Below are 20538 nucleotides of genomic sequence, written 5' to 3' on the forward strand. Positions count from 1 at the left end.
TCACAGCACTGACAGGACTCAGATAATTAAATAGTAATAGATTTGCGATATATTTTTAAAAATACACTTATAGCAGTGATATGCTGCAGGATGCTGTGTGGCTTCAGTTTCTCTACCACCCCTCTAAACAACTTTGTTTACTTCCTACCGAGTGAATTACACCGATATTTTGAACTATCGCGAGATTTTCTCTTTAAATCGACAAACCAGACACAGTCAATGAATTAATGCAGCTAATGCGTTCATTCAGATCAGTACATCTTTTAAGTAGTCACTCTCCCTGCCTCTTAAAAGCCATTACAGCTAATGCAACTGGCTTCATAGTGATGAATAACTCTCCGTGGCAGATACTTACAAGACCCGTAACTGCTCGTGAATCTGACGCTGGAACCAAACCTGAGCTTAATGCGCCACCCATAGGTCGAGCGACCAAGATATATTTGTCCTTACGCCACTTATGTTCTACTGTATATTCAAACATTACACTCAAATGAAAGTAAGTATATTTTTTTATCCCACGTCTCGAATAATACTTTATATTACTAGGTATTTGTATATTGCCCATGGTGCTTTTTATTCTACCTGGCAGGAGATAGTTTTGCATTTGTTTTTACTTGAACAAAAGTGTTTTTTCTACAAGCTGTCTTTCCTTCATTTTTAAAAATTTTGCTTGTTTGAGTCAGCAAAATGAAAATGACACAATCATTGCTACAAATCTTAAAGCATAGTGCTGATAATTCTTGTGTTGTTTATTGCTGATAGATTAAAAAAAAAAATCAGCCATAAAACCTTTAGAGAATCGTCATATCCCAGTTTTTCAGTGAATGGACATGATTTCTTAAGGGGGATGCAAATCTGAGGGGCAGCTGAACTGAATGCAACACCTGATCCACATTCTTGTCCCTAAATCTTTTTCATAATCATAGCACTGATTATAGTAGTGATTACCAAAACCCAAAAAATATTAGTATGAGTACAAATACAGTCTGTTTGGTGCTATTTGGTGCATTATATAAACGCAATAACCTAAAAAAAATACAGAAATGAAAGCATTGATTGCTGATGCTTGTTACTTACTTTAATTTACATGACTTTCTGTTGCGTGCATCTATAATTTTGTGTTAGCAGTCATTAGTGTTCTCTCAGTGTCATGCAGCTTCTGAGAATTTTCTTTACAGAGAGTAAATAAATCTCACTGCTAGTTTAACTAGTGATAGAAAGACTAATAAATACAGATGTGATATTGCTTTCCTGAAACCTTCTTTGTTTAAACATTTCACATTCAAGTTAGACTCCACTTATAATATAAATACGTAATCAGAATGTATTGACGCATGACACATTAGCTCTAGTTACTGTGGCATTTTTAGGCTGTATATACTGAATGTTTTATGTTAACGTCCCTTATGAAATTATATTCAATTCTCTTTTGAAATTGTTGCCTGTGACACATTCTAAATATATTTGGACAGGGCCAATTGACTAGAAACATTGAACAATGTTCCAAAAATATCTTAAGGATCACCCAGGCTTAACTGCATTAAAACCATCACGCTTCTTACGTGAATATAACCAGACGGCCTTGAAAATGTCTTGACAAACCTTTGTCAAACACATTTCCTTGCTGCGTACATGAATTCACGTTAAGACTATGAAGAGTGGAAGTCATATGTCAAAAATATCCGGAAATGTCTTTTCAGGACCAAAAAGCAAAAGGAAGTGGGGTTTGCAGTGAAAAAAAAAAAAAGCCCAGTACTTTTAAGAGTGAGTGTATCAAGGTTTAAGCCTCCCTCCCCACTTCACTGCACGTGACATGCTGTCACAATACGAAAATATTTGGTGGTTTGGCAAGATATGAAACATTAATACACAAAATAAGAGGTGTAAAAAATTGTAGAAAGTCCACCCAAGTGATTTCTTTCAATCACTGACATGAAAAACAAGAGAGTTACACAGAAGATAAAAAGAGGTGAAACTGTGATATCATTGTAAATGTTGATATGCTATTTCAAGCATTCATTCATTCATTATCTGTAACCCTTATCCAGTTCAGGGTCGCGGTGGGTCCAGAGCCTACCTGGAATCATTGGGCACAAGGCGGAAATACACCCTGGAGGGGGCGCCAGTCCTTCACAGGGCGACACACACTCAGACATTCACATCTATGGACAATTTTGAGGCGCAAATCCACCTACAAACGTATGTTTTTGGACCGTGGGAGGAAACCGGAGCACACGGAGGAAACCCACGCGGACACGGGGAGAACACGCCACACTCCTCACAGACAGTCCCCGGGAACGGGAATTGAACCCACAACCTCCAGGCCCCTAGAGCTGTGTGACTGTGACACTACCTGCTGTGCCCTATTTCAAAGAAACAAATTAATTACATCTTTCATATCAGTGCATACTTAATGGGGCGTAGCCTCTCTGTTAATCTTTGTAAAAAAATAACATATAGTTCATCGCTTGCTATTTTATTGGTCAATGCATTGATTAATTAGATACTGTAGACTACAGACGACTTCTTTCTAATACTGGAGCTGGCATAGAATCATTATACGAAACATAGGCTGCATTTGAAACGGCATACTAATAGAAATCAGTGGTTTTCAAATAGTGGGTCTGTACGGGTCTCGACATTTGCTCGAAGCTAAATTATTTTGGAAAATACATCTTGGTTTGAACTCTTTTCAAGTGGTTCGCAAATTAATGACTAAGGGAAAATGTGGTTTCCATGGTAACCAGCTGGGAACCAATACTCTTCTAATTGTGACCTACAATTTCTGATCAAATATATTTTAGGCTAGTAACGTTATGTTGTTTTGGAAGTATCCATGTAATGAGCCATGAAGTTTTATCCAATCAGCGCCCGGGGGACACACCAATAGCCAATCCCAGCTCAGTAGGCGGGACTTTTTGCAATCCGAATGGGGCGAAAAACACAACGCCAATCAACCGTGGCGCGTTGAACCTCTCCGACTGCGCGCAGGGGATCTGTGTGAGAGCTCAGCGCAGGAAAAGCGCAAGATGGCAGCGTGAGGATGAGACTGCCCAGCTCCGTGCTAGTGTCGGTCTCTTTGTTCACAGCCGAGACGACGGCTGCGCTTTACCTTAGCACCACGTACCGCTCCGCAGGAGACAAAATCTGGCAGTGTTTCACGTTGCTGTTCACGCTGGTGCCCTCAGTGCTGGTGCAGCTCACGCTCATTTTCATCCACAGAGACCTGAGCAGAGACAGGCCGCTGGTACTGCTTCTCCACATCCTACAGCTTGGACCCATTGTCAGGTGCGCTCCATTTTCATTGGTTGTTGTTTGCTTATGTACTTTTACTGCTGTCATAATGTTCAGCAGTGATGCGCACTGAGAAGGCCAAGCCTAGTCCACGTTGTTTAAAGGAATGTTGAAGAAGGGTATTGTCACATTTGTCTTTACGAAACGAGCCTAATCATGTGTTGACAGTCACAGCAACAGTAGGCTTTGGATTGTGTTTTACTTGGAAGATATGTGCTTATTTACACTTAGAAATCAACTAAACTTGTCATTTCATCAAGGCTTTCAGAACGTTTGGATACAACTGTATGTTCAGACACCATGAAGCCAAAAGTCCTGATTTATAACAGAGAAGAAGCAAGCGTGTGTAAGCCTTGGCCTGAGTGTGAAGGTCTGGCTTTGTTTATCTCCGATAGCCTGAGTTTTTTTTTTTTTTTTTGGAAATTATTTGGCAAACCAATCAATAGGGTCAAGCTGCAGTCACAGTTTGGAAATACACATTACCCAAGGAAACGAGAACATTATATTACTCATTGTTCTTTCTGAAACATTCAGTGTGGCCCAGCTTAAGGAAACCTGCTGGTTATGTTTCTTAATAATATAAAATAATGTGTGGTCATAAATATATTAAGGTGTGATAAGGAACAGAAATAGATTTTGAGTCCTTCTGCAAGCCATTATTATTTTATTATGACGTTTTTTTTTTCAAACATCCACAATGTAAGCCAATGCTTTTTAAGTGATGCTTGAAGAATTTGAATGCATAAGTTCAATTCTCTGGAATGTGATAATATCAGCTTGTGGCTGGGTCACTAAAGCCTCTTTTAACAGTCAACACAACCACCACATCTTTGTCTGGCCCTAACTCTCCGTCATGCTCGTATAGACTATATCCATAATTGATGTATTTGACATTGCCTTCTGGTGCAATTCAAATGGCAGGCACAATCAGATAATGTTAGACAGTGTTTCAGGGACCCTGCTTGGCTCATCAATGATTTATGCTTCCATTTCATTGTCTTTCTCACAATGTTGTCTGGAGTAAAGGCAGACGGCATCCACTACTGGGTCTCTTATAGCTCACTAATTTGATGTTATCTAACAAAGATAAACTCAGAGGGCGATATAAATTCAATGGACGAAAATGAAACTTAATAAGCATTGCTAGTATCTATGGATATTGAAAAATATTTGTTAAATAGAAGCTTAGCACAGTAGAAGATAGCTGGTGTGTACTATGCAGTGGCAAAAGCTGTCCTCTCTAGCAGTGCTGGTTTGGCTGATTTAGCAGCAACACTGTGCTACATTGATCAGGCTTTGAAAATTTTAAGGGGAGTGTTGGGTATAAATCTTTAAACCAGATTCCATGAATCACCTTAACATGGACACATGGTGTTTAAGAAGATTTTTGGTTTGCTGATTATTCAAGGGCCATGGTGTGTATTTATTTTGAATAGTAGATATTGGTAGATCTGTTAGGATTACTTAATTAATTAATTCAAAAAAATGTATTAAAATTTAGCACCACGTTTAAATAATCATTGGTTCATTAGCTGTTTAAATGAAGCTAATGCATATCTTAAAATGATCAACTAGAACTTTTTTTTTTTTTTTTTTTTTTTTTACAATTTGCCAATATTTTTTGCATTTATGTAGCCCAAAACTCATTCATTCATTATCTGTAACCACTTATCCAGTTCAGGGTCGCGGTGGGTCCAGAGCCTACCTGGAATCATTGGGTGCAAGGTGGGAATACACCCTGGAGGGGGCGCCACAGGGCAATACATACACATTCACTCACACACTCAGGCCTATGGACACTTTTGAGTCGCCAATCCACCCACCAATGTGTGTTTTTGGACTGTGGGAGGAAACCAGAGCACCCGGAGGAAACCCACGCAGACACAGGGAGAACACACCAACTCCTCACAGACAGTCACCCGGAGGAAACCCACGCAGACACAGGGAGAACACACCAACTCCTCACAGACAGTCACCCGGAGGAAACCCACGCAGACACAGGGAGAACACACCAACTCCTCACAGACAGTCAACTGGAGCGGGAATCAAACCCACAACCTCCAGGTCCCTGGAGCTGTGTGACTGCAACATTAAATGCTGCGCCACCGTGCCGCCCCCAAAACTCATTTTAAATCCTTTTTTAAGATATCTTATTTAAAATCTTTTTTTTTACCTTACTAATTGTTCTTTGGAAAGGTACACATGCTTTGTTATTGTTCAGTCAGTAGATTAATCAGTAGAGTACTCAACGATGAATAGAGTAGTTATTAACAGCATTAGTCTGCACTCAATTTGAGAGAGTAAACAGGCTAGGAGCTTATGTTGCTATTTGTGCCTTGATTCTAGCCCTCAGGTTAATTACACTGCTGTCTGAATACTAGATTTCATGAGTTTTTCAAAGTCATCTCTGCACATATTCACATGGAAGTCCATTACTCTAGGCGTGACTCAGAAAAAACATGTATGTCTTTACCTTTATGGTTCAAGGTAAATCTTTGTAAATACCAGTAAATGTAATATGGTGTTTGCGTATTCATAATAGGAGAGTGGGATTATTAAGTGTGTAAAAATGAACTGATTCATCATTTTTTTTGCAACGATTTTGGAATGTTATCATCAAAAATAAATTTAACATTCTTCAAAATATGGGTCAATTTTTTGTGTCCTTAACTGTGAATGTGCAGAAATGTCTTTGCTAGAGAAAGTACATATATATCCCTTAAAAATGTACATATCTTTTTACCATGAGTGCCCAAATATTTTCAAAAATGTATTATCTTTTACCACTTATCCAGTTCAAGGTCACGGGGGGTTCCTGCCTTGTACCCAGTAATACCGGGTAGGCTCCGGACCCACTGCTACACTGAACTGGATAGGCAGTTATAGGCAATGAATGAATGAATGTTTCAATCCCTGGTGGTACCTTAGCCATTTGAGACCTCTATGGGTGGATCAGCTTCCCCCAGCTGTTTCCCTGTCACTCAGCACTGTGCTAGTCAATGTGGGCATTTCACTGCCTAGTGGTTTTGTGATTAAAGGAGTTTAAATAAGAGCAGATAAAAATTATACGTCACAAAAATACACAAAACAACATACTTGCTAAACAAGATAACAAGATAGTATAGAAATGGGCATTGCAGGAGTAACAGTAACAGCATATTTACTGAAGAACAAACAAATGTCAACTGTAACTTTACAGATAGAGATAAAAACATAATTCTAAACTAGGATTAGTGTCCTAGGAGGGATTATATCTCCCGGTTGGCCTGGGAACGCCTTGGGATCCCCCAGGAGGAATTGGTGGATGTTGCGAGGGACAGAGACATCTGGTCTTCTTTGCTCGCCCTGTTGCCACCGCGACCCTGAAATGGAAAAGCGGAAAAGAAGATGATGATGATGATTAGTGTCCTAGATAAGCAATTACATAATTTAATGACAGAATTAAAGAAAGTGCAGTTGTGCAGCTGCAGGTGTGCATTTATTGTTAAAAGACATGCTGTCAAGGTTTTTAATCTAGTGCAGGTGGATGCTGGGTGGGGGGTTGTTGGGACAGTAAGCTGGCATCAGGGATGTTGGTGTTCCAGAGTCTGGTGCTGGCAGAACAAGTTTCTGTAGATGGTAGGAGTGTAAAGAGTCTTTGAAAGTGATGGGAGATATCTCTCACAATGGTCGAGAGATATCTCCCATCCAAGCTTTGGCTGACTTCACATGTCTCAGAGGATTCATGTGCTAGCCTTCATCCTTCCATCTTGCTAACATCATGTGACAGGAGCAATCGTAGCTCACTTGGAATTAGTCATGGCTAAACTGTAGTGGAACTTTGGGAAGGAAGAAATAAACAGCTTAATCATATATTGAAATAAAAAACTGATTTCTGATGTAATTAAATATTTAATGATATATTTATTTGTTAGGGTGACACTGTATCGCAATATTTAAGTATGTGTCACTGTCACACAGTTTAGTGAATCTGGAGTTGTAGGTTCAAGCCCCATCTGGGGTCAATATTTGTGAGTAGTTTCACCCACAGTCTAGAAAACACATGCTAGTTGGTGGATTGGTTATTCAAAATTGTCCACAGGTTTGAGTGTGAGTGAATATGTGAGTGAGTGATGCAGTTTGTTGGACTTGTGCTCGATCCAGTGTTTCCGATCCATGTTTCAGGCTTGTGCCCACTGATTCCAGGTAGGATCCAGGCTCATTGTGACTCTGAACACATTAAGTGGTTACAGAATTCAAATTAATGCAAATATTTAAAACCAGTGACAGCCCTGCTCTGTGTGACTGTGAAGAGTTTGGTGTGTTCTCCCCATGTTTGTGTGGGTTACTTTCAGGGGATCTGGTTTCCTCCCGCATTCCAAAGACACATGCTGGTACGTGGATTCCCTACTATGTGTCCATAAATGTGAGTAAATGTGTATGTACCACTGGCGCCCCCTCCAGGGTGTGTTCTCTCCTTGTTCCCAGTGATTCCCGGTAGGCTCCAGACCCCTCTGCAACCCTGAACTCAATAAGCGGTTACAGACATGCAATGAATGTCAGAAGTAAGCATAAAAATTTACTTTAAGTGTCTACTACTTCATTTAATGCTTGATAGAACTCAATGAGCAATAGTATTTAAAATTGTTGTGTACTATTAACAAATAGTTTTTATTTAAAATATTATTGTTTAACAAAATATTGAATGTTGTCTAAACCTATTGTTAAATGTTCTTCTGAATTAACCTTGTATTAATAACACATCTATGTAACCCTGGCACCAGTCAATTACAGGGCACCACAAACTCACACCTGTGAACACTTTTGCTTGGTCAAATCACTTACCCGTTTTTGGACTGTGGGAGAACACACCAAATTCCTCAATGCAGTGATCTGATGAGTGTCTCGGATTGACAATCCCAGGACCTGTTACCTGTTGCACCACTGTTCCTCCTGCAAAAATACACATGAAAAAAATACATGAGTCTGTCCACATGAAATTCACTAAAAGCAGTGAACCCCAGACCATCTGCCATCTTGGCTGAAATGTGCTGCACACTGGTTCTATATTAATGATTTTGTCCTGTCGTGTGTTTTCCCTGCCATGTGCTCTCTTAGCACATGGCTCTGTTTGTTGTTGTAACATGTCTCCGCCCTTGTCCCGCCTTTGTTCCTCCTCCTCATCAGTGTTATTTGTAATCCTGCTCTCTCGTTAGCTGTCCCAGGTGTTTCTTGTCTGTGGTGTGCATTTAAGTTCCCTTGTCTCTGTGTGTTTTTTGGACATTCCACCTTTGCTTGTCTGTCTATGGTCTGTTTGGCTTGTCTGTTCCTCAGGCTCTTTCCTATCAAGTTGGTTTGTGTCTCTCTAGTTTGTTTCTCTGGTCTGTTAGTGTGTCCTTTCCTGTGCTTTGTGTACGTTTGTGGTTTCTGTCTGTAGTCTATCAGCTCTCTCTGTTCAGGTCTCTGTATAAGCTCTCTTTGTCAAGGTTTATCTCTAGCTCTCTGTCTGTATCTGTCTCTTTAGTCTAGGTCTCTGTTTAAGTCTTTCTGTCCAAGTCTCCCTGTCTAGGTCTTTCTTTGTCTAAGTATGCTGTTGTGTGGTCCAAGTTTGTCTGTCTTTGTTTTGTTATCTTTTGTTTAAATAAAAGTATTCTGTGTTTTAGCAAGTGCGTCCACCTCCGTCAGCCCCCCCCCCCACGTTCCATAAACACATTATGTTTAAGTTCAGTTAAATTTATCATATACAGCTATTTTTACTTAAAACCACAAACAGGACTCTGCTAAATCAATTTTTTAGTTTCACAAGCTCATAAAAAAAGAAATTGCTGAAGACAATTGAATTGTTATATTGTATATTTTGAGTTAGAATCACTCAGTGCAGTGTATTTGATCAGTTACGAGTACCAATATATTTCATGAATGTTAGTTTTAGCCCTAATGATACAACTTTAATTTCTTGCTGTTCCTTTAGGTGCCTGGATGCCTTCTGTATCTATGGGAGCTCAGGCAAAGTTGAGGAGCCTTATGTCACCATCACGCGAAAGAAGCAGATGCCCCGCAGCGGTCAAACAGAGGAGGTGGAGCAGGAGGTGGGGCAGGCGGAGGGTAAGCTGGTCACCCATCGGGCAGCCTTTGCTCGCACCTCCGTCATCCAGGCCTTCCTGGGCTCTGCCCCTCAGCTCACACTACAGCTTTACATCTGTGTGCTTCAGGGGGGTGTTTCCATTGGGAGAGGTAAGGCAGAGCACAAAATCCATGTTGCATTCCTCATGTATTAGGGTATTGCCAATTTGCATCTAAGTTGGTTGCTAGTATAGTATTTAATGTAATCGCTAGCACAGATATACATACACAGATGCCATGTTTTCGCACAAACGAATATGTCTCCATATCTGCCATATTTTGGTGCTCAAGATCACAAATACCTGTGAAAGAGTTCTTGTGATTAAATCAGTGGGGATTTTCTTATTACTCATCCAGTTTTCACCAAATTCCTCTTGATAGTCACCCCATATTTCTGCATGTTGCTTTAAAGCCGCAATATTTGTAGAATCCCCTGAATTATTAGAGCTGATTTTGCATTAACTTTCTGATGTGAAATAAGGTTATAGTCTAGTAGATGTAGTAAATTACCATGTAAAATAATATACTGATTTATTTTACATATTTATCTGATGCTTACAATGGCTAGGATTCTCTTGAATCCTAATTTAATGGACAAATATACAAAGAAAAGATTTCCAGTGATTTCTCAGAATGGGTTCTGTAAACATAAACAAATTTAGAAACTAATGCCTGCAGCACACAAAAGTAGGGACAGGTGCACAAGTATTTTGGATTTTGTTTATTTATTTGTAACAGATAAAAATGGATTTCTTTAGAAATATCCAGCTGCATGTGATTGAGGCCTGCAGGAAATGTCTGCTGCTGATTCATACTGGTTATCAAGCACTATAACCAGCCCCTAGTCTTTTTGACACTGACATTTTAATGCATTTTCCCAGAAGTCTGCAATTTGTGTTTTTTAGCTGTTGGCCACAGCCACATTTTAAACTTCTGTATTATTAAATCAGCATACCGTAAAATATCAGCATCTATCAAAACAGCACAGAACTGCAAACTAGTGAAGTATGAATTGCACCTTAACTACTGTCTTCCCCAAAACATACTGTTGTATCAAGTATGCGCTGATATGGCAGTAATGAGTTTAATGAGCTCTCGTTTAATGTCTTTCCAATCATAATCCACAGTCAACGATCAAACAGGGCAACTGGGTGTGTTTTTTACCCACTTTTTTTTTTTTTTTTTTTAATTTTTTTTTTTTTTTACAACCCATATATCTATATACACTGTGTCATGGTGCAAATCCACAGAATATAATTGTATTTTGATTTTATGGCTAAATAGACAAAATAAATTAAATCAAGGTGACACACAGTACAGCAACAAGACACAGAATAACACAAAGAGCAACTATGTTTTTCTATTATTAAACTAATAAACAATAAATAGCAGACAAAAATGTTACATCACAAAAACGTATTAGTGTCCTAGATAAGAAATTACATAAGTTAATGAAGGAATTAAAGAAAGCGCAGTTGTGCATTTATTGTTAAGATAGTCTGTCAAGGTTTTTAATCTAGTGCGGGTGGATGCTTGGGGGTGGCACGATGGGACAGTAAGCGGACATCAGGGAAGTTGGTGTTCCAGCGCTTAGTGCTGGTGGAACAAATTTCTGTAGATGGCAGGAGTCTTTAAAAGTGATGGGAGATATCACTCACAATGGTCATGGCCTTGTGGACACGTGTAGGAGGTGTCAGTGGTGGGTAGAGATACCCAAGTAATCTCTGCAGTTTTCACAAGGATGTGAAACCTCTGTAGACAGGCTGTGGTGGTTTGCCAACTAAAAAGGGTACAGCATGAAGGGTAGTTAACTCTGAACGCAAGGCTTGGGGCAGGACACAGATGATGTCATTGGCACAGGAAATATGGAAGTCTTAAAGCTTCTTGGGGCAGTTTCTTGGCTCAGGCCAATTTCCGCCTCAAAAAGTCACTCATTTAATGTTAAGTAGAAAATTCCTAAAATATATTATTTTGGATTCATACACAATTCTCAAAACAAAGTAAATTCATCTTAATTCTAAGGTATAACTATAATTAGTCAACATGTAATCAATCCTTCACCAGTGTTGGCTGGATGGTTTTAGTTGGTGGACTATTCTTGGTCCAGCAGTGACATAGAGGTGTTTTAAATAGTCTAGCAGCACTGCTGTGTCTTATCCACTTGGCATTGTCATGAGCATGATCCCCCACCCAAATAATTTCTACTTGGTAGTGGTTCTGTGGGATTCCTATATAATGAAGGACAGTGTTAAACTGAGCTTTTGGGATAGGCAGTGTGACAGATGGAATAGTCTATAATGGCAGAATTATGAAGTGTTGATATATTGTAAAAAGAACTGATGAAAAGGAAAGTGAGTGTATAAACAAGGAGGACATTGAGATGTGGCTGATTGTTGTATGTATAACATATATATTTATTTTATACTTAGCCAGAACACAACGACTGCAGAATAAGAATTAAATTGTTCAGTTTAACTGTGGTTTACTGCCCACAGGCAAACTCTTGAATATTTAAACCCCTTCCATAAGACTAAAGTGTGTGTTCTCTGAATGTTTCTCTAGTCAGCTCTCTTCATAAGCACAATTATGTAGCATTAGCTCACTAATTTTAAACCCTCCTCTTTGCTACATTCTACACCCTCCTCTTGGCTTTGCAGCATGGCACCGGAACATTTCACACTATTTTAATATCTGCTTCCTTAAGCTGTATCTCAAGGATGCATGCTTGCTTTTAAAGGATATCAGTGCTTAGATATATCTTCCTGTAGTGTAGCTTCCAAAGGAAACAAATTCTACACCAAAAGTTTGAACATTTAAATTTATCAGTCCAAACAATTTTACACAAATACAATATTTTTACTCCCCCAGACAGCACAATAACACTTTCTGTAATATTGAGTATCTACCAGTACCAATGCTGAGGTTTTTTTTAAACCTACTGAGCTTTATAATTAGCTATGTTTGAAGCACTACACTTCATATGTAGACTCAATACTCAAACACTTGCCTACTCTAGGCACAGGAAGAAATACACATTCAACTACGTAACATTGCTTATTGTGTGATTAAAGTCTGTGTGTTTTCAGAATAGATTTGTTACATGGCTGCCCATGATATTGTTAGTAGTAACATAGTATGTATTATGTAGAGATATACAGCTGCATTTCACAATGAATACATTTAATTTTAAATAAGGTATTGTAGAATGCCTAATGAAGTTTAGAATCTCTCTCTGTATTAATTTTGGCAGTATGTAGATTTAAAAGCTGGTCCTCTAACAGTCCGTGGTGCAATTGTATGAAAAATGTTGGTTACATATTTTGTTGATGTTCTAATTAAATATAAAGGCACATACTCTACAAAGAACGCACATTTTACATTATAAAGCACAAGAATTATTCACTGATCAGTTTGACGCTGAACAAAAATAACTGTTCACTGATCAGAATTGGAATCTCGACATTGAGAGGCATACTGATGTATTTTATACATTTGCACCCAGGATATTAAACTTCCAATACATTAAAATAGTGCACAAAAATTAACAGATGAATGCATAATCCAAGTTTGTCCCCTGTAGCAGATTTCACTTTCCAGGACTGACAAAACTAAACAAATGTTTAGAAGAAAACATGTGTTTTAGGCTTAAATTATTGCACAGATTTAAAAAAGAAAAAAAGGTGCAACTTATAAAGAAGTAGTTTTGTCTAGTAGCCCTCATATCTGTGCAGTGGAGGAGTGCTTGTGTTGTCTGCTACTTTAGGCTCCTCTCCATTTAAGCACGAGGCCTGCTGCACTGTCATGGCACACAAGTGTTGTGTAGACCCAAAACTGTGTAACAGGCTTAGCAGCCGTCCTCTGAGCATGCATGTACTTGGCTTGTAATGTTGTAGGTGAAGATTAGAAGAACGATGCCTGGATCTAGATCAGCTGACAGGCTGGGGAAACTATATATTTACACTTAAATTGTGGATTTATTTAGGTTTGATGCCTGGGTGGAGTGAGAAAGTGTACTTTGACTTCCCACAAGGGAGATAAAGAACAATGGAGTTTGTAATACAAAGTGTCAGCTGTGGTCAGATTCACAGAAACAGGATGAGCTAACGTATGCTATTTCATATCCAAACACTAACATAACCCTTGGGATATTCAGTTCTGTAATGTTCCAAAGATTTTTTTCAGTGCATAGCTGTAATTGCATATTACAGTGATAAATGTCACCACAGATCAATAACAATGTTGTTTACATCCTTAGCATAGACAGATTTTATATTGTAGGTGATTATTTTTCTTTGTCTATGCTTCTTTTGCCCAAGTCCATTTTTCTTTTCTTTCTTCTCTGCTTCTTTTTATGCTTATCATAATTATTTGGGTTTTTCACATGTATTTCAATAGAAAGCAGGTCTTTATTCACAGTAAGGATTTATAATCGTGTTTACTTTCCAAGCAGCAAAATGTGAATTGACAGTTATTTAATGCATTGCTAAATTGCAAGTAAAAGAAAGAATAAAACACATTTAGAAAGAAGATACTTACATAAAGAAAAAACTTATAATTTACAACTTGGTGTTAAAACACCTTAGGAGGCAGTGGTAATTTTTATTGCGGTCAGGCTTTGGTTATATTTGGTTGGGAGCTATTAAGTGATGACAGAAAGCAAGAGACTCTCTCATGCAAGTTTAGAATATCTAAATAAATATATTAACATTTGGGCTAAACAAACAAAGGAATGCATAACATTAATGTGGAAAATACTAAAGAAATAAAAGAATCAATTTTGTGTGCAATGCTATAATCACACTGTATTGTAAGCTATATGGCAAGTGCTATTATATTGAATATCAGCACTCCTGTAATTTGGGCAGCAGAGTGCCCAGTTAGTTTAACATTTTACCTCAATTATTATTAATTAATTAACATTTTGTTTTTGAGGTCTAATCCATCACTGAGACTGCTCTAATTAAGGTATTTAATGACATTCGCTTAAATACAGAGGCTGGAAAGATATCTCTTCTATTACTACTTGACCTCAGTGCTGCCATTGACCCTAAGATTATTATAGATAGACTCGCAAACTGGGTTGGACTCTCAGGAACAGACCTAAAGTGGTTTGTTTCATACCTGCAAGGCAGAAACTACTTTGTAGAAATAGAAAATATTTCTGAGAACATGCCAGTGACCTGTGGTGTCCCCCAGGGCTCTAATCTTGGTCCACTTTTATTTAATTTATATATGCTTCCTCTTCCAGATATGCTTCCAGATTCTGCAAAACTATGGGCTGTCCTATCACAGCTATACAGATGATACTCAGATTTACATGGCCCTGTCCCCAAATGACTCTGGTCCAGTTGACTCAATATGCAAGTGCCTTGAACACATCACAAACTGGATGGGACACAACAAAAAAAAAAAGAAAAGATAAAACAGATTATTCTATTTAGGAACAGCAATGAGAGAGATTGGCTGCGCATCTGGACTCGAGAGCCCTCAAATCTAAAGAACTGGCAACCTTGGCATATTAATGGACTCAGATCTCAGTTTTAGTGTCATATTAAAGCAGTTACTAGATCAGGATTTTACCATCTTAAAATCCTTACACTGGATACAACTGTTATAGAATAGACTTTAAGGTGTTATTACTGGTCTATACATTTCTTAATGGTGTAGGACCAGTGTATTTATCAGATTTTGTTTTTTGCTCATATAGTTCACTGACGAGGCTTGTACTGTATATATGCTCAAGTGTTAAATCTAGGTGTTGCTGGGAGCTTTTCAGTCTCTTTTTTGAGCTATACACTGTTCATATTTTGTGATGTCACACAGCTCCAGGTGCCTGGAGGTTGTGGGTTCGATTCCCGCTCCGGGTGACTGTTTGTGAGGAGTTGGTGTGTGAGGTTTGTGAGGTACCAGTGATTACAGGTAGGCTCTGGACCCACAGCGACCCTGAACTGGATAAGCAGTTACAGATAATGAATGAATTTTTTCACGGTGTGCCTAATAAAGTTAACAGTCCAACAAAATATAATATCTGATCAGTTGTGGATGAGAATCAGAATGTCCTTTCCTGTGGTGATAAAATGGGCATGAGGTGCAGACAAAAGCTACATAATAAGCTGGGAACTGCTTATATTTGTATAACATAAAATACATAATTATATACTAATAATATTTACACTCCTCCTTTCAGGCACGCTGATGGTCATTTCTCTGCTCTCCATTGTGTACGGTGCCCTGCGCTGCAATATACTGGCAATCAAGATCCGCTACGATGATTATGAGGTTTCGGTGCATCCTGCGGCATACCTATGTGTGTTCATGTGGCGTGGCTTTGAAATAGCCACCCGTGTAACTGTGCTGGTGCTCTTCAGCTCTGTGCTGAAGGTGTGGGTGCTGCCTGTGGTCCTGTTTAGCTTCATGCTCTTCATTCTGCAGCCATGGGTTCGCTTCTGGAGAAGCCACTCACCCTTCCCTGAGAACATTGAAAAGACTCTGACACGTGTGGGCACCACAATTGTTCTCTGCATGCTCACCTTCCTCTATGCTGGCATCAATGTCTTCTGCTGGTCAGCTGTGCAACTTAAGCTGGATGACCCAGATCTCATCGACAAAGGCCATGGCTGGCGCCGCTCAGCCACCTACTATTCCCTGCGCTTTGCTGAAAACGCCGCTCTCACCTCGCTCTGGTACGTCCACCGCACAGACTTCTACCGTCAAGTAGACGCGCCCGTACTGGAGCTGCTACTGTTGCTTGGCTATGCGATGGCTGTCTTCTTTATGCTGCTTTTTTACCAGTGCTGCCACCCTTGCAGACGCCTATTCTCATCCAGCCCGGCACAGGGCCTGTGGGAATGCTGTGGGTCACTAAAGTTACCTGCCGTACCTTACACTCAGCCTCAGGACAAGCCTGGCCTGGAGCAATCTGAAACAGTCAAAGACACTGTCACCAATGGAGAAATCAACCAGAGTTTGTGCTGAAACTGACAGTTAATGCGCATTAAAGTGCCCCTTATGAACCAGAAGCTTGATTAGCCAATGAAGATACTCAAAGCTGTCTTAGGAATGTATGAAGGGATCTTCATCAGACTGAGTGAAGGCAAAATGTCCTGATTTTTTGTGTTTCCTTTCAGGTTATGAAGCGAAAGTTGTTGCAGTGATTGTGGCATGGGGTTTTGATGATGCATGTTGCTAAATTTTAACCTTAAGACATTGAAAATGCTGCTTCTATAATGTAATGTTGGAGCTCTTATTCCTTCTGTCGGTTAGTCTTTATCTGTATCTTGCTGTCTTTTTTAAAAAGAGTAAATATTTATTTGGAAAGTGTTTTGAACAGATTTTAGAGGACTTTTAAATGTTTTTTTGGAAGAGGATTATATTTATGACCACAAGTAATGTTTGGGGATGTAGCAATATGAGTTGAAGGCACAAAATGTAAATCAAATTATTTGAGGCTGACTGCAGGAAAACCAGGTGTGACACAGGTGATTTAATTATGGCTGGGTCACTTAAACCACCTGTGGAGCTCAGAGATGAATGATAATTCAACACAAGCATAAATGTAATGCAATTACGCAACTGCGATTTTTCAGTTGATTTGTTTTACATGTGCTTTCTTTTGATATTTGGCAGAGCGTAAGGCTACGGTCACACATCAGGTAAAAATGGGCCAAATCTGATCTATTTCTTCATATGTGACACAAATATTTCATGTGTGCCATGAACAGGAAAAAAGGCTTCACCACAAAAAGAACGTTTTCAGTTCCTATTTTGGCCACAATCATTTGTGGTACAGTAATCTGATATGTATCCGATACACAGCAATAAAACATCAACATCTGAACATCCATATCTGAATTCATGAGATTTTATATCAATCCAACTCAACATTTCTAACAGTTTCACGCTTATGGGAAGGAAAGATGGATAGTGAGGGAGGTTCCTGCATCTTTTGGTCATTCTGTTTTCATAAAATTAAATTATCAAATCCTAATATAAGAAATAGAGAAATTTCCATTTTCAGTGACCGAGATGTAAAAGCATACTTTTTTTTGGGGAGAATGAAAAATACATTTTTGCTTTACGGATAGACGGTTACAGGCAATGAATGGATTCTTTGTTTTATATAAAAATATGAAAAACAAACTTCCATTTTACCATGGAGAATGTAACCAATCGAACCGTGAAAACAATAAAATGGGTTGTAGTGTGTGGACAGGGGTCACGCCAAAATCAAGCACAGAACAGGCATGAGTGTCCACTCTTGTGACTGAGCACAGTGCTGAGTGAAAGTGTTAACTGCATGTTTGACTTGATTGTTTTTTTGTAAAATCTAACATTACTTTCTAACACATTATAAACTCTATAAAGATCACTTTACAGCCTTTACCAAATATTGTACAGCACACCATTTCATATTACATGACTGTATTACTGTTTTTTGTTTGTTTCTCTCATAATTTGTCTTTACCCAATGTTTTACCTGCTATTATATGTGAACTGATGATACATGGACTGTGGACATAATAAAGAAAAGATAAAACCCATTTGGTCAGAAAATCGGATATGGGACACATTTAAATGTAGTTTGAACATTAGTAGTAAATGAGAAATTATGTTTGCAGTATGTTACTGTAAGTAACCAAAATAAAAAAAAAATGTTTTTCAATTCAAAGAAAGCTTTTCATTCCAAAAAAAGGTGAAATCACATTCTGGATATATTTTAGGGAAAAGATAAATAGGATCCAGAGAGAAACATGTTAAACATAATAGTGGAAGGTAACAATCAACCTCTAAACTGATTAATGGAGATTAATTTTAGCTTGTTGTCAAAGTTTCAAGGTTTTTTTTTTAAACAAAGCCAGGTTATATGTAAGTGTCTAATCATATATCATTTTCATGTGTCATTTTCGTAGCTAGCAATTCCACCTGAAACCATTTCTTCTTGTTTGACACATGCAGTGATGCTACCTGTACTTACACGTTTGAACTCATCTCATTATCTCCTTCTGAAATTTTTAGAGGAGTTGAAAATTTTTTAAAGATAATTTACAATATTCTGATTTACTTATTTGAGCGGCTTTATCACAGAATTGTAAAAGTACCCTGCTCAAGTGTAGACTTGCACTCGCCCAGTAAAGAATGGTGACTAGAGTGAACTAGAGTGGTAGGTAATGACTACGCTATATATACTAGCAAATTAGCTAATTATACAACAAATTCTTTTAAGATATTTCAAGATTTAAAAAATATATATACATTCCTTTAAAGTATTGACACAGTTTTGCACTTCTTTTACTTGCAATTGTACATGTTTTCAAATGGAAATGCAACCTTTACATATTATGATGTTAAATATTTTGCTAATAGAGGATAGAATATATGGAAAGGTTTGTGATTATTGATGATTGTATTTATGCCTTTGGTGCCCTCTGGTGTTTGGATGTATAACAGGACTGAATTCATCTTTCAGATATACAAATGGAGGCAAAATGTAATCTCAAACTACAGCTTTCAACAGTTTTCCTCTGTAAGCAAATCCTAAGAAATATAAATAAAAATCTGCAAATAAATATGACTTAAATGTGGATTTGTGGTTTTGCAGCACATGTTTAAGGGGACATACTATACCCCGTCCCACATATTTAAAAAATGCCTGTGACATGCTTTGGTCAAAATACCATAAACATCACACAGCACATCTCAGATCTTCCCGTTTCCACAAAAAAGACTTTTTGAAAACGACCTGTTCCTTTAAATGAGAATGACCCTCTGATTAATCTAGAGTCCACCAGTGAGGCATGAGTAGCAGAAGCAGTTGTTTGTTATTTACATTGTTTTATTTCTTCTGTTTATTCTCATATTCTCTAATCTTATTTGTCCTCACTCAATGTGTTTGTTTTGCTCCATTTAACTACGTTTTTGAGCTGGACAATTCTGAACGTTTTTTTTATTTTGAGGCAAAAAAAAATGACTGGGTTGTTTGTGGGTTGGACAAGACTTCAGGTCCACAAATAATGAGCTAATGATCCCAAAAAAAAGTTATTTTCTTCATGTGCGATATAATTATAGATATTTCCCCAGTCCCATCATTCTTGAATCAGGATTTTCTTAAGGATTCTTGTTGTCAACCTGATTAGATCTTTATTTTTAATTCTTGTACGGTACAAATACCTTTTGTCTCCATAGTGACCAACTATTCTGTCTTCTGTGCGTAGGTGTGGGTTAAAACAAAAACAGCACTTATGCTGTAGACAAGGTTATTTTTATGCACCTCATGGAACTGGGCCCAGTTTACCCAAAACATCGTAGTGTTAAGATCATCTTAACAGGGAGAGATAGTATTCAGTGTGATGCTCAATCTACTACTTAAGTATCTTCGTTCTAAGATGCTTTTGGGAAACCCAGTCCAGGCTTGTAACTCATGGTTAGCCTAAAATACACCACAAGATGGCACCACTCACGTGTACGAACTGCTCCACAATGAGGTGATATTCAGTTTTAACAGTAAATGTAAGGGTACTCTGTAACAAAGACTTTCTACTAAAAATGATATGCCTGATATTTTCATTTGGGTAGCATGATGGCACAAAAGGTAGCTATCACACAGTTCCAGGTTCCAGCCCTCCCTCGGGTCCCTGTCTGTAAGGAGTTTAGTGTGTTCTCCCTGTGTCTGCATGGGTTTCTTCCAAGTGCTCTCGTTTCTTCCCATAGTAAAAAAAGATGGATTCGCTGTGCAAGTGTGTTCATAGGGCCCCTGTGATGGACTATGTTCCAAGGTGTGTTCCAGCCTTGCAGCCAGTATGCTAGTAGAAAATGTTAATATTGAATTTAATATTTGATTAACTATTTATAAAGTTCTGGTGTTTGTAAATGGCAAAAAAAAAAAAAAAACACAAAGGGTGTCAGTCTAGTATGATGGGCTTTCATTCTCTCTTTCTGCTCACAGCAGTGAAAAGGCATAAGGAGTTTTTGGACAATGGAGGGAAAATGTTTAAAAGCATGAACTGAGATAAGGATATTGCTCTATTTCTGCTCCATTGGTGGGTAATTAGGGTTCAAGCACTACAGTGCGTAAAACCCTATTGTATTTGTTACGGTTTTTCTTATTATTATTCTTTTTCCCTTTTCTCCTGTAAAAGTCATTGT

General features: G+C 38.3%; 1 protein-coding gene across 2 annotated transcripts; it reads left to right on the plus strand.

Moving 5' to 3' along the window:
- Positions 1 to 3002: 3002 nt before the first annotated feature.
- LOC136676347 (endoplasmic reticulum membrane adapter protein XK-like) lies at positions 3003 to 18929 on the plus strand. Of its 2 annotated transcripts, none has more exons than XM_066653289.1 (3): positions 3003 to 3288; positions 9245 to 9507; positions 15584 to 18929. In XM_066653289.1, exons 1-3 carry the CDS (start codon positions 3044 to 3046, stop codon positions 16369 to 16371), a joined length of 1296 nt encoding a protein of 431 aa, XP_066509386.1. In that variant the 5' UTR covers positions 3003 to 3043; the 3' UTR covers positions 16372 to 18929. The 2 variants fall into 2 exon arrangements, with proteins under 2 accessions (XP_066509386.1, XP_066509387.1); XM_066653290.1 differs by lacking the exon at positions 3003 to 3288 and adding an exon at positions 8569 to 8622.
- Positions 18930 to 20538: the final 1609 nt, after the last annotated feature.

Source organism: Hoplias malabaricus, chromosome X2 (assembly GCF_029633855.1).
Source record: "Hoplias malabaricus isolate fHopMal1 chromosome X2, fHopMal1.hap1, whole genome shotgun sequence".
In the NCBI taxonomy this organism is placed as follows: domain Eukaryota; kingdom Metazoa; phylum Chordata; class Actinopteri; order Characiformes; family Erythrinidae; genus Hoplias; species Hoplias malabaricus.

Excerpts from the sequence above, each read along its gene's own strand:
- LOC136676347 (XM_066653289.1), top strand. The coding sequence starts at position 3,044 with ATGAGACTGCCCAGCTCCGTGCTAGTGTCGGTCTCTTTGTTCACAGCC. Across the intron at positions 3,289-9,244 it reads CAGCTTGGACCCATTGTCAG|GTGCCTGGATGCCTTCTGTA; the intron begins GTGCGCTCCATT and ends CTGTTCCTTTAG. Across the intron at positions 9,508-15,583 it reads GGGTGTTTCCATTGGGAGAG|GCACGCTGATGGTCATTTCT; the intron begins GTAAGGCAGAGC and ends TCCTCCTTTCAG.